General features: G+C 46.0%; 1 protein-coding gene across 2 annotated transcripts in view; it reads right to left on the bottom strand.

The window, feature by feature from the left end:
- Window positions 1-14,043, bottom strand: part of LRRC1 (leucine rich repeat containing 1) — a 71,070-nt gene extending 57,027 nt beyond the window's left edge. The window contains exon 1 of one of the 2 annotated variants that reach the window (XM_040553959.1): window positions 13,588-14,043. In XM_040553959.1, coding sequence (XP_040409893.1) covers window positions 13,588-13,746 — 159 coding nt within the window. In that variant the 5' untranslated portion in view covers window positions 13,747-14,043. Of the gene's footprint in view, window positions 1-2,458; window positions 2,477-13,587 lie in introns of those variants that run through there. The other variant, XM_040553960.1, reaches the window with a different exon arrangement.
- Window positions 14,044-14,726: the final 683 nt, after the last annotated feature.

Below are 14,726 nucleotides of genomic sequence, written 5' to 3'. Positions count from 1 at the left end.
TTTTGTTTGTTTGTTTTTTTAAAAGGTGCTGTAGTGAGTTTTCTATCAGCCAATTCTACCTTAAATCGCCATGACAAGGGGCAGTAAGACAGGCACCTTACTAAGATACAAGGTAAAAGACAGTCTTCTGAATCTGTTATTATGGTACAGGTTTTCAATCTTAGTTTGAGTGTCCTATGCCCAAGATCATAAATCAGGTTTTAACTATAAGACTTTGCAACCCCAGAACAGTTTCAATACACATTTTTGTTCCTTGTCTCAGAAAAACAGAACGTGATTGAAATTAATGTTTTCCTTCAAAACCATGGCTTCCTTGCAGGGATTAAAAAGGACAGAGCTCTGAAAAGTTTCTAAACACTCAGCAAGCAGAAGGTGCACTAGATGTGAGCAGGATAATTAAAAGGCATTTTGAGAATGGCACTCCTCCCCTGAAAGCATTAAAGGCTCTGATAACGGAGTTAAAATTTTAAGTGGAAGATGAAACGTAGAATTGTAAGCAATTTTAAGCTCTATAAAAATATGTGTTACAATTAAAATAGACACAAATCTGTTTCTTTTTTTTTTTAATCCTTCTTTGTCCTCACCAGATCCCTAACTGCATTTTCCTATCACGAACGTATTATCTTCTAAAACAACTGCACCCCTTTTGCTAAATACTTGTTAATACGACAAAAGCAAGAATCCATCAACAGCTGAGAAAAGCACTTAAAGATACTTTTGTTAAAATACAGGAGTACATCCCACAGAGGAGATCCTAATCCGTCCCAGCGCTGGCCAAAATAAATACTCGGCAAAAAGCACCGCCAAGGTGTCTCACTGCAGAGATTTTCCCAGGCACTTTGCAGCTGCTGAACTACAGACCAGTTACAAACAGTGCTGCGCTGATACCAGCCTTCTCCATAAGCACCTGTTGTCCTTGCCAGAGATCCTTTACAATTGCAAGTGAGAAAAAACAGAAGGAACGTAATTAAAAGATGGAAGGAACGCGCTTAGAAGCCAAAACGGTGATCAAAAAGCTATCAGGAAGTGGGCATCCCTTGGCAGGTTTAAGGGCCCTCACCTCTCCGTGCGTCAGGGTTGCATGCGTTCACTAGATGTGCAAAGCACACACGTGCAACAAACAAACTATGTAATATTTAAAGGCATTCTTGTTTCTGTAACTGACTGCTTCAAAGAAACGTGAACTGGGAGCTCTATTTCTAGTTTGCATAACAATTTTTAATGAATGACACCATTTGCCAGATAAAATCATAAACTGCAGTTAGGTGAATGGCATTTCTTTGAACTTCTTGCTTTGTTTTTTTTTTCCTTTAAACTACAGAACTTAATCACTCCTGGATGGCTCGTACATCCCATCTCAGCAACGGTTCATCCTTTACCAAGGCACGGTGCTAATGCTCTCGAGTGCTCCTGGCGAACCACGCCGTAACTCTTTTTTTGCTGTATTTGTTTTACCTGTCAGGAAGTCCACAGGGAAGAAACAGAACCAAGAGCATGCAGAAGAGAGATCAGCGAGTGGAAACGCACAGATCAAATCTGTTACGGCTCCAGCATACGCCAAGCAGAGACGTGCTCCTCCTGTGATGCGCTGGCCAGAGCTCAGCCCCTGCTTGAAAAGCTGCAACAAGAAGCAAAGCGCCTTACAGCCGCCGGTTAGCTGGACCCGGGTCACAGGAGAGCATCCGCCCCGCACGCCGTAATAGCAGGGTTTGATTGCAGCCCCGACGGCTCCACGGGTAGCTTGGCAACACTCTTAATGCCGCTCGGTTCAGCCAGCCTAATTAGCAGGGCCTCCATGAGACAAATAATTCCACGAGCATCAGCACTGAAGAAGCCTACAACTTTCTATTTAGAGGCAATTTCCAGCCTTAAATTGAAGCTTTTCTTGCTATCAAAGAATGCACAGAGGTTTCTCTTAGGGGGATTTTCTAAGAGCACACGTCCTGAATACAGCCCTTCTCCCACTGGAAAATTAATCAAGTCTCCGCCCAGCCGTATAGTAAAACAAAACAAAAATCCCAACAACTTCATTCTGACAAAATTGGGTAAATATCAGCCAATGGAAGGAAAAAAAAATAAAAAAAAAAAGAAGAGATGAGCAAGTGACTCATTGAAAAAAAAAAAGTGTGATCCCACATTCACTTTTTTTTTTTTTTGGTCTTTTACGAATACCATTACCATTGGCACTCTCCATCCTAGAAACTGAAGTTAACAGAATTAAGCCAGGCCTGTTGGATTGATAAAACTCAAGATTTTCTCCTGGGAAAGTGGCCAAAACAACACATGTCGTTGGCTTCCTTTGAATGATCCGCTCCTGGAACAAAAACACGAATGCCCAAGAATGCTGCCTGAATGCTTCGGCACCTTTCCTGGCAAAAATAAATAAATAAATAAAATGGAAATAGATGAAAACAACCAGAAACTGAAATTAAAAACAGAGGAGGGCACACAGACCTACCTGCAGCTACAGCAGTGCTGGAGACACAGCAAAGCAAAACTCCAAACCGTTTGGCACAGGTGGCACAAATAAATGATTGCTGTCTTAAGCAAAATGTTTCTATTTAAAGGGCAAATGTTTACTAGCAGCAAAGAGAACAAAAACTAGAGACTTTAACATAATCTACAGCCTAATCTTCAGCAGAAATAGAAACAAGAGAGAGGGGAGGAGGAGGAGGAGGAACACTGCAAATTAACTCTATTTCCAGGGTTGTATTTACACAGGCTAGACAGATTATTTTTTTTCTTTTTTGGCGTGTGCAGCTGAGCTGTTGTTGAAAAGCTTAAAAATTTCTAAGTACTTGCTCTTATGTCATGGTTTCCTTTGACACCAACGAGGACTTTCAAAATATGCAAGCTGCCTCAGTTTTTACAGCTTTTTAAAGTAACTACAGTATTATATTCAAACAGTAAGTAAATTACCAAGACACAGTACATGACCTGGTCCGGATTCTTTAACCACCACCTCTATTTACTCCACCCATTTTCCAAACGTGTAAATGCCCAGTTAAAGCGTATCTGCATTTTAGACTAAAACGTAGCACAGAGTAATTTAAAGGCAGTTTAACGCCTATTTGCATTCCTGCTTCAAATCTTTCTTCAGGCTTCATTTTCTTCTCCTACACTGTAAACAAAATCAAGGGGAAAAGCCTTGGCTTTATTTGTTCATCTCTGTTGATGAGTTAACTGTATTCTTTCAATACCTAGGTAGCTAAAATTGAAATCAGTTTCCTCCACCCCTTTTGTACTGCTTCAGGAAGATCTCAGTTTTGGTAAGCTAACAAAACAGCAAACAAGATACAGCATTAAACCCATGAGGTAACTTCATGACATGGCCAGCACGACTCTCTCCACCACTCCACAGAATCACAGAATCGTCTAGATTGGAAGAGACCTCCAAGATCACCCAGTCCAACCCCTGACCTAACACTAACAAGTCCTCCACTAAACCATGTCACTAAGCGCAACATCTAAACGTCTTTTAAAGACCTCCAGGCATGGTGACTCAACCACTTCCCCGGGCAGCCCATTCCAATGCCTAACAACCCTTTCAGTAAAGAAGTTCTTCCTAATATCCAACCTAAGCTGGTGATTCGGGACCTTACCGGAGGTCCCGAATCACCAGCCTACAAATGACTTGCTTTTTGTCCCTAGAAGTCATTTTTTTGTTTGCACCATTGCAGGGTTTCAGCAAGAGAGCAGGGGAAACGCAACCTTTCTTTAGGCTAACATGCAGCTGGGTGGTCAGAACACCAGGAGGCAAAGGTTCAAATCTCCTGGGGCAGAAGCAGCGCTGAATGCTAGCGCACTGCTTCCCGGGGACGTGTTTAGTAAGTTCTTGCACAGGCACACATACAAACACATTCCTCGTGCTTGCAAGAAGGGCAAGCACGAGGAGGAAAGGGCAACATCTTCCTCATTCCTTTTCCACTACCCTTTAGGGAGGGATGGGGAAAGAAGTCGTCTGCAGTCAGTCCTTGGAAAGACGATGCATAGAGGTGATTCAGCACTACAGGTCCCAAGAGAACAGGACACATCGATGCCATACCTTAACTAACACTACATCCTAACTAACTAACTAACCCTCTACATGCTCACCTTAAATCCATCCTAGAGACTGCTGCCAGTAACGTGGGGCAGCTCCTGGACTCTTCCCACAAAACCCACTCCTGCAGCCCCCCCAGTACCAACGTGCTTGAGAAGCACAGGCAAACGAGGTGCGCAACAAAATACTTAGGGAGCAGGATCCTCTTCTGGATTTATGAGGTGTAGTGAGCTTCTGGCAGGCTCCAGTGAAGCCTTGTGTGGACTTCACCAAAGCTTGCTATAAACATGCGATCAGGATCCCTCCAGTCACCTCAGCTGCTTTCACCTGTGAGCAGGGACAGCTCCTAAGAGGTTTCACAAACGCTGATCCCTCTTCCTCCTCCGGGACAAACAGGAGCTAATTTTCAAATTAAGTACCAAGCAAACTACTGAAACGATTTCTGAGGACAGGGACTAATTAGCAGTGCAGAACAGCAGAGTCACCATGCAGCTGATGCCTCTATCTCAGAGCATTTCTGGAAGCAGCTGCTGGATTTTCTCTGGAGCAATCGATCTCCCTTCAGCAGCCAGCTCAAAGACAGCAAACGTACACCTGCTCCACGCACCTGAGGTCTCTCATTCTGTCCGCCCGTGTTCCGTGTCAGAAACTGAATTGCTACAAGTTTTTGGCATGGTAAAAGACTTTCATATGCTCAAGCTACAGCTGTAGAATTTGCTGAAACTGCACTTTGGTATTGCAGCATCCTAGCACCAAGTCTGCCGTCATGAATAATAATGGAACAAAGCACAGGGGCAGGCATTCAAGCAGGAATCCCCAAGAAACACTAATAAAATGATTAATTGTCATGACAAAATAAAGGATTAATGAAAGCTCACAGCCCATCCTAAGCAGAACCAGATGTTACAACTGCAATCTCCCCTTCCAGTGACGCTGCAAAGCCCAACATGAAGGGTCAGCCAGGCAGAAGGGGTGTGGTGAGGAACGGTCTACAGGAGGGAGAGCAAAGATGACAACAGCTGCCTCGCTGCAGCTGGCATTCAGCACCTACCTGCCCCTCTTCTGGCCCCTATTTTCAAAGGGCCTGCCACTTTCTGAGCTAGAGTCAATGATGGGCTGGTTCCAGGAGCTAGCTTAGGTTGTTACCACTCACCTTCTCCTCCTGCTGTACAGAAAAGAACCAAAATGCTGCTCCACCGAGCAATGAACAGGTTGCCTCGTACTGTTTTCTAGTTGGCAAGGATTTATTTTCCCCTGTATGTTGATTAAGCAGAGGCAACACAGCTTAACAAGCATGCAATGCCATGGCCATTAGAGTACCAAGATAGGAGGAAATATCGCTGCCTTTCAGAGAGGCCAGAAAGCATCTGCTACAACAAAACACGGACTCATTGCAGTTAAATGCACTTGCCCTTTGAAGAGAAGAAAAAAAAAGCATTGAATCTCACTAATGAATTGGTAGCATGCATTTTTCTAGTATACAAGATTGTTGGCAGGAGGTAACGTCTTTTATTAGACCAAACGATATAATTAGAAAAATAACTATGTATAATCATAAAACTTATTTCAAAGCTACATTTGTATAATTTCTGCCCCCAAACCTTGTCTTATCCTTGTATGTACGTCACACAGAGAAGGGGGCTCTACCAATCTTTTATAACAAAACACCCTTTACAGGACAAAAAAAGTTGGAAGTACTGAAACATAACCACCTCATTACTTTCTTCCAGCTGAGGTCAAAAATCACACCTAGTAACAGCTGAGTTCTGCTGATGTTGGGAGAAATACATTTAATAAATAAATAAGCAAATAAAAATGCCGTTAGGAAATACTTTCGACCAAGCAGATTCCAAATAAAATTTGCCAAAAAATGTGCCACAATCAACCTCGTGGTTGTTAACAGCAAAGTCACACTTTGTGGGGGACACCAGAGTAAGTTTTTGCTGTGTTCCCATCTGATCACAGTCTTTCAAATCTCATGTCAAAAGGCACAGTACTTTTTTCAAGTCTTAAGCAGTACAACAGAAGAATCTGGATGCTAGCAGAAAAAAATAGAGAGACAATTAGCTGATAATAAACTTATGGGGATCCTTCAACACAGCAATCTGTATTTATAGGGGCCTGGCTAAAGGCAGGACAAACAACATCCACTGCTTCACCCTCATCCACTCATCTCACTGGAAAAAGCTATCAGGTTGGTTAAGCAAAATGTCTCCTTCGTAAATCCACGTTAACTACCCCCAACCACTTTCTTGTCCTTCACATGGCTGGAATTGCCTTCCGGGAGGATTTTCATCAGCACCTTCACAGGTGAGGCTGATCAGCCTGTAGTCACTCCTATTTTCAACAGGAAGATCTGGGGAACATTTGCTTTCTTCCAGTTCTGCGGATCTTCTCCTGATCACCAAAACCTTTCAAATATAATCAAGAGCGGCCTCACAGTGACATTGCCCAGCTCGCTCAGCACTCACGGGTGTCTCCTATCAGGTCCCATGGACTTGTATATGCTCACATCGTTTAACTGTTCTCTAACCTGATCCTTACCTAAAAGTAAGTCTTCCTTCTTCCAGACTTTCCTCACTTGTCTCAGGAACCTGGGACTGTTAAGGGCCAGTCTTACCAGTAGAGACCAAGATGAAGAAGGCTTTGGGTACCTCAGCTTTTTCAGTGTCCTCTGTCATCAAGTCACTTGCCCCACTCAAATGCAGGACCACATTTTCTTCCTTTTGCTGCTGAGGTACCTGCTTGTCTTCTTGCCCTCATCAGCCCTTCCCACATCCAGCTCCAAACAGGCTTTGGCGCTTTTAACCCCATACAGTGTCCCTGGGTCACCTGTCCATGCTCCAACCTGCTCTACACTTCTTTTTTCGTGTCTGAGTGTCATTGAGCTCTTTTTTATCCTTGTACACTTCCTGTCACCTTTGCTTGATCTCCTGCTTATCAGAATGGTCCTTCTTGAGATTAGAGGCAATCGATGAAAGTCAGCCAGCTCTCCCGAACAGTCTCCCACAGATTCCCCCAAGCAGATTCCTGAACACACCGAAGTATGCTCTCCTGAAGCCCATGGTTGAGATTCTGCCTTTTGCTCTGCTCCCTCCTCTCAGGATCCCGAACTGCACCATCTCAGGACCACTATAGCCATGGTGCCCCTGACCTTCTCATCCCGATCTGTCCTTTCTTGGTTATAAGCAGAGGCCCAGCACAGCACCTCTGTTCTTTGACTCCTCCACCACCTGTGTTAGGAGTTATCACCAATGCACTCCAGAAACCTCCTGGGTTGCTTACGACTGCCTTTCCAGCTGATGTCAGGCTGGTTCGGGTCTGCCGCAAGGACCTGGGTCTGCAAACACGAGGTTTCTTCATCTACTCATCTGAAGAAGGCCTCACCTACTCCTTCCTGATCAGGCAGTCTAGAGCAGACAGCCACAACAACGCTACCCCTGGCTGCTCTCAGCTGGCCCATCATTTATCCTTCACATATCCCCTCTGCTCTGTCATGCAAACTTCAGCTCCCCCTCCTTGTCTTCCCGGTCTCTTCTTACAGAGCCAATATCCATCCATCGCAGCACTCCAGCCGTGGGAGCTATCACGCCACAGCTCCACGATCCCAATGAGATCTATAAATTTGAAAAAAGTAAATAAAATGCTCTAGATGTTTACATTTTAAGAAGGGACAGTTACAACCCATAAGCACAAACCTAAAGAGAGGTTTAGTGTATCATTTCTTTCCACAGCTGACTACTGGCCGTCAACCAAGCGTCTTTCAGGCCTATGGTTGCATAATGGAAGAAACTATGGTAGAACACTGAAATTTTGTCTAAAAGAGGGTATTTTCAAAAAAACAAGGTGTGGTATGGGAAGAACAGAGCGACTTTTTTCCATAGGGAGCCTTCACAAGATTTTGTTACGATAACAGCACCCTGGATTTCAACACCACACATAATAAAGAGACACACAGCCGCTGCCGAGCTGAGTGCTAAGCCTGGGTTTCTCTCACACGGAAACTGGGGCACGGGAAGTGGCCAGGGCCTAACCAGGTCTCCCGGGGAAGTGGTCTCACATCAGCCAAAGAACTCTGCGGAGAAGCATTAGCATATAGCACCGAGAAGAAAAAATCACAAATGACAGACACAATTACGGGTAAGCTCAGAGAAGTGCAATGATTCAGAGTTCTATCAGATTATGTCTACGAACACTACATAAAAATAATCTCCACAAGAAGAAAGAGCTCAGCAGACTCTCAAGCTAAACTAAGTGCATACATAACATTTTTTTTTTTTTCCCCCACTGGAGTTTTCACATAAACAACATCTGCACAAAGTCTCATAGGAAAGTGGTCTTTATCCTTTGAGGAAAACAACGTAGCAGTCACGAGACAAAACAGCAGCGAAACAAGAGTCAAGCTATTTCCACTACTCACCAAGGCAAAAAAAAACCCTAGTGATTTAAGATAAAAGCTACATTGTAATACTGCATTCAAAGGTTCGTAAGAAATTCCAATTTTCTGCAAAACAGGGAAGAAGAAAACAAAAACAATGCAGCAAATTCCACAGACAGCAAAATTAAGCTGACAGGATGTCCTGGCCCTTAAATTCTAACGCACAGGAGTAGGAGACAACATTTAATGGACGTCAGACTGATCTATAGAATTGAAAGCACCCTATTTTTACCTGATGCTTTTAATGAGATTAGCTATCGAAATGCATCATGCAGAATGTGTTATTTTCTTCCATCAAAGCAATTTGCCAGAAAGCCTGTTCTTCAGTGAAGTCTAGTTCTTGACACGTAGCAAATGATACGCTACACATTACAGCTTAGCCTCCAAGTTTTCACTCAAGGAAAATAAAACTGATCCAGGCTTCAGAAAAAAAAAGCACAGACTACATCTTGATGTTGCTCTGTGCATGTTGGTGACCACATGCTTTTTCCCAATCAAATCAGATACACCAAAGATTCACTGCAAGGCACTTAGATAGGATAGCCCGCATCCAACACCGATGAGGATTGTTTTTTTTTAAAGGAGAGCCACCCTCTGCAAAACTGGCCCTAGACAAAGCCCTTCCTTTTGAGACCGAAGGGCGCAGCTCTTTAATTTGTCTTGTAAAGCAGAAGCGGTGAGAAGCATGCTGACAGCTAGAAATTGCTGTTCTGTGGGAAAATATCCACATCTGCCAAGAAGGGATGTAGAGACCTCAGTATTGTGGAAAACCACCAGCAGCTTAATAGTACAGCCTGCTCCTCCAGCACATCCCACCAGGCTGGCTCATCCTGCAGGAAGGGCAAGAGCGGGAGATGGAGTCTGCGAGGCTGGAGAAAGGAAGGGGAGAGAGCAGAATGCAAAGGGGGAAAAAAAAATAAGGGCAGTCAAGAACCAGGCACAGAAGGGATGTGAAAGAGAGGAAGCAAGGAGCAGAAACACAAGGCAGAAAGAGCTGTTTAGACTGGAGGAAGTGAGCAAGATCCTGGGACGCTGAAGGACAGGGGAGGAAGGGAAGGTACGTGCATGCAGTGGTAAGAGAGAAGAAAGGTCACTGTCAGCACGAGCACAGGCAAGGTCTCTATCAGGTCACTGGGGAGTGGAAGGAAGAAGAAATCTGGGGAATGGGGCAGAGCAGTTAGGGAGGCCTGGGAAAAGAACAGGAGTACTTACTGAAAAGGCAAACCAAAAGCACTGCTGTGCAGTAGCAAAAAGCTTTTTTTTTTTTAAGTTACCACACAAATCAAAATGATTAACTTGTATTTCTATTCCTGATGGGATGACTGGTATATACAAAAAAAAAAAAATGTAGGGAAGAGTGGGTCAGAGAAGCCAAGATTGGCCATTCTTGTCCTGGTCCACGTGTGTGTTAACACACAAAGGAGAAAACAAGGTGAGGAGCGGAAACAATGGGGAGCTGAGACATCTCTTCTTGGACATCTCTTTTTCAAATGTTTTCCAGATCAACCCTTCTTGTCCCCTCACAAACAAGTGAAGACTTCTACCATACGTTTTGGCCAGCCGACACAACAGAAATAAACCCAACAAAGTAATTCTTTCAAAATAATTCAAGACTATTTCCTGTTTCTCCTCTCCTAGGAATAGCTCAGATGACTCTCATAATGCACCAGTGTTTTTGAGTTTCTCTGCTGGTCTTTTCCAACCACGACACTACAGCACTTTTTAAAGCTGTTTTCTGTCTTTTGGGGGCTTTTTGAGTTTATTTTGTTGGTTTTTTTTGTGTGTTTTGCACAGGATCTCAGCGTGTGCCATGCTCTACTGCCCTGCAAAAATAGTAATAAGCACGTTAGCAAATATTGCACATTAAACAAGCCTCAGCCTGATTCTGTACCTCAAAACAGGGGTTTTAGGGCGTGCTGGAGAGTATTCTTTCGTTGGTGTAACCAACCAACCAAAGCTGGTACTTAACACAGATGGGGGCAGGGAGAAACAGGTGATAAGGGGGGAAGTTTGTGCATCCAACACAAGCTGCCCCATCAACCTGACAGAAATTGGCAGAACCTTTCAGCAGTTATTACACCCTCCTATAATAGACCCTGTTAGTACATACCACAGGAAGGAAAACAAATGCAGAAAGTCCATCTATTCCAATGTGCCACGTGCTGATATTTATCTGCCTTGGAAAGCTTTAAGGGGCAAAAAAATGCGCAAGTGGAAGGAAAGCAGATGTCTAGAGATAAAATAGGCATCAGTGTCTCGGAGCTGCTGCATGGCCAAGCCAGGAAAAGATCACACCGATACCTGCTTGGCTCCAGAGGAGTATTCACAAGACCTCCTGCCTGCCGTAACAGCCATTTCAGACCGCTCCTCCCCACATTAGGAAGATGAGGTCTAAACTACCAAAGCACAGAATGAAGATCAGGGCAGCAGTTACGGTTTTGCTCATTCATTCCACTATTGTAACTTCCACTGTGAGTCAAACAGCCTATGGAGTGATCCTTCCTCATTATTTCATGGTGAGCCTTTACAGCAGAAATTTCCTGAGGAGGATCACGAACATCTCAGCAACATGAATGCCTCACTGGTGTTACGGAATACATCACGGACGGCATCAGCAGTCTGCAGATGATTCACTGGGAATCAGCACAGATCGCTGTGAACTTCAGGACTTTGTCAAGTATGGGAATCTGTCTAACGAGCAAGTCACCGAGAGTTAAACAAGTCTCCAGAGGTACTAAGGACCGAACTGAGCCTAATCATGGCTTCATTTCGCGTTGCTGCCTTTATCCACATAGATAGGAAACTTAAGCAAGGTAAGACCATTATAATGCACCGCAGGAGATTAAGGGCCTCATGACTACTAAGATCTATGCTGACCTAACAGTTTGTTAATTACACACCCTCATGATTTCCCTAGTGTTTTCTGTGCAAGAGGTATGGTGTGTCCCTGCTTTTCGTACATATTTCCAGTTCTGCACTTTTCCTCACACTAACCTTCTAATACAGAGAACCAACAGTTTATCCTGTAGCTAACTTTCAAAGAAAAGTCTTCCATTATCCTCCCGAGCCAGATTCCTATAGGAGAATTTTGAAACGTATTTGCTAGCAGAAATTTCAAGCGAGGTTCTTCCCATCTGTTTCCAGCTTCAGTAGATTGGTATCACATCCAGGACTGCAGCTGTATTTTTTGTACCTGAAATATCTACAGAGTCAACATTTATCTGAGGTGAAGGCACTATATTCCACTTATCAGAAACCACTAATAAGGAACTGACTAGGAAAGTTCATAGGTCACTGCAGAAAGCCCTAATAAAAATGCCTTCCTATGTTGCAGAGAAGGCAGAATGTATTCCGGACAGATAATGCAAGTATGCTTCCGCAGTTGTATTTCACTGGATTCCTCCTACCACAGCCAAAAGCCCACAAACATATTCCTACAGTATATTTAGGCACTACTGTAATCTGATCCTTGCACATAAGAAGAAAATCTTCAACTTTATTTCCTTGATTCTACTACAATGCCAAGGACTCTGGTCCCCCCTCCAGTTTGTTGGTTTGTTTGTTTGTTTGTTTTTTTACATGTACAGGACTCCATATGCATGCATATCTAAGTAATGGGAAGAAGTGGTCTTCTTTAGTCATCGTGGGACAAAAAAGGCCATTTCATAAGTTACAGTTCAAGGAAGAAGAGAAACAATGAATAGCTGCAGTCTATTTTCAGAAATAAATTGTATGTAATACCACGAACAACAGACATATCTGCATTCATCATTTATATTTGTACACAGTTGGGGGGGGCTTGTTTTTTTTTTTTTTCAAAGGGAGAGCCATAGTTCGCAGTAGGATTCAAACCACACACATTCAGTACTCCTATAATAAAAAGGGTACAAGCTTGAAAGCCAGCACTATGAAAAAAGTCCAGTACACACACACAGAAAAAAAAAAAAAAAGGCTCATGCGCCTAGCCTGTGCACAAAGCCAGCAGAAATTGCTGGAAGTAAAAATAGCACCCACACTGAGGCTATGTAAACCAGTTTTGCTCTACTTCAGAAGGATAAAGAGCTCAGTCACAACAAGGCACAAACCTGTTTCTGGGTTTTTCAGAAGAAAAAGCCAAATATATAATAAAGTCATTTCAACTAAACATCTTTACTGCTGTCTGTACAAGAACTTCTTCCTCATACTTACTCTTATTATGTGAGAAGAAGTTTACGTAAGAGTAATGAGTGTTTAAAAAAAAGTAATGCTGTTTAAGTTTTAGCGTGAACAGACCAACTTTGGTTCAGGTAGAAACAAAGGTGCTTTTGAACATGTTTCTGGCTACTAAGTTCAGTTGCTCAGCTTCCAAGGCAGTAAGAGTTTCACACTCCTAGGTACAGCTTCTCGATAACACTTCCCCTCTCGTGTTACCAACCACAGCTCACGGCGGCTTGTGAGGAGCCTGAAGTTTAAAGAGGAAGCTCTGAAAAACGCCCTTGGTTTACCAAGCCAAGCGTGGATCGCGCTTTGTAGCTGTCGGGTTGAGGAGTGTATCTCATTAAGAGTTATCCTGCGATAAAGTTTCTCCAGCAAAGCCACCAGGTGACAGCCTGCACGTCCCAAACACCGTGAAGCTGGGTTGAGAGAAGCATCGCTTTTTTATTACCAAAAAGCTGTATGAACAGGAATGTGGTTGGTTTTTTTTTTGGACGAAGCGAGGCACTGACAAGTAAAGGGGGATTGTGGCGATGAAAGGAAGAAGCGCAAGGTAGTTCCTGGGAGTAGTGTAGAGAGACGTGCACGTTGTTATCTGCCAGAGGGGGGTGTTTTAAAGTGGTTAGGGCGGACGAGGGCTACGCTGGCTCAATTCCCCTCCTTTATGGGGTCGGGGTAAGAGGATCCGCTCGGGCTGGGGCAGGCCGGGCCGAGCCGAGCGGTAATCGCTCGGCTCGGCCCGGCCTGCCCCAGCCCGGCGTGAAATGGCCGCGCTGCCCCCTCCCGCACCCCGCTGCCACCGGGCACCTGCCTGCGGTCCCCACCTCCGCCCCTAAACCCCTAAACACCCCCGGGGGGGGGGGGGGGGGGGCGGGTGTCTTTTCGCCCCCCCCTCACGCTGCCCCCCGCTCACCTTGGGCAGCTCCCGGAGCTGGTTGGCGTCCAGCAGCAGCTCCTCCAGGCTGCGGCTGTAGCGGTAGATCTCCTCGGGCACGGCGGCCAGCGAGCAGTGCCGCTTGTCGATGGACTCCACATGGCGGTTGCAGCGCCACAGGGGGATGCAGTGAAACATCGCCGCGACGCCCCGCCGGGGGGGAAGCGGCGGGCAAGCCGCATCCAGCGGCGAGGAGCGGCCCCCGGGCGAGCGAGGCGGCCGCCGGAGGGTGGGAGAAGGACGGCCAAGGAGCCGGAGCCGGAGCCGGGAGCGGCCGCCCCTAGTGCTCGGCGCCGGGCCGCTGCCGTCCCCGCAGGGGCATCGCGGGGCGCCGGGCGCAGCGCTGCTGGCGGCCGCCGCGCATTCCCGCGCCTGACCCGGAACACGGCGGCCTCTCCCCCTCCTTCCCTGCCTTCCCTCCCTCCTGCTCTCCCTTCCCTCCCTCTTTCCTCCCTCCCCCGTCCCGCCTGACATCAGCGGGGCCCGCCCCGGGGCCGCGGCGTGCTGCCGGGGGGTCCCCAGCCGGCCCTGCCATGCCCTGCCCTGCCCTGCCCTGCCCTGCCCGCTCCGGGCCGGGGGTCGCGGTCGGGTTTGGCTTTTCCCCGCTGCTTTATGCCAGGCAGGGTAACTGCAGGTACGGGACGCTGCTGCTGTTGCAGACCGTGCCGTTAAAAAATATTTATATGCTGTTATCCTCAAGGCTTCCTGAAACCTCTACGAGTACCTGAAAGGAAGCTGTGGGGAGCTGGGGGGTCTCCTCTTCTCACAGGTAACCAGCGATAGGACTAGAGGGGATGGCCTCAAGTTGCGCCAGGGAAGGTTCAGGTTGGAAATGAGGAGAAATTCCTTCTCAGAAAGAGCAGTCAGGCATTGGGACCGGTTGCCCAGGGAGGTGGTGGAGTCACCGTCCCTGGGGGGTGTTCAAGGAAAGGTTGGACCTGGTGCTTAGGGACATGGTTTAGTGGGTGATAGTGGTGGTAGGGGGATGGTTGGACCAGATGATCTCGGAGGTCCTCTCCAACCTTTATGATTTTGTGATTCTAAAATCCCCTTCCCAAACCCTCAGCCCCCCGGCCGGAGCATCCCCACCAGGAGGCTGCCCAGCACTGGTCTGGGGA

The sequence above is a fragment of the Cygnus olor genome, chromosome 3 (genome assembly GCF_009769625.2).
Source record: "Cygnus olor isolate bCygOlo1 chromosome 3, bCygOlo1.pri.v2, whole genome shotgun sequence".
Lineage (NCBI taxonomy): Eukaryota > Metazoa > Chordata > Aves > Anseriformes > Anatidae > Cygnus > Cygnus olor.
The sequence above is the reverse complement of the archived record's forward strand: the minus strand, read 5'-3'. Positions and strand labels throughout refer to the sequence as shown.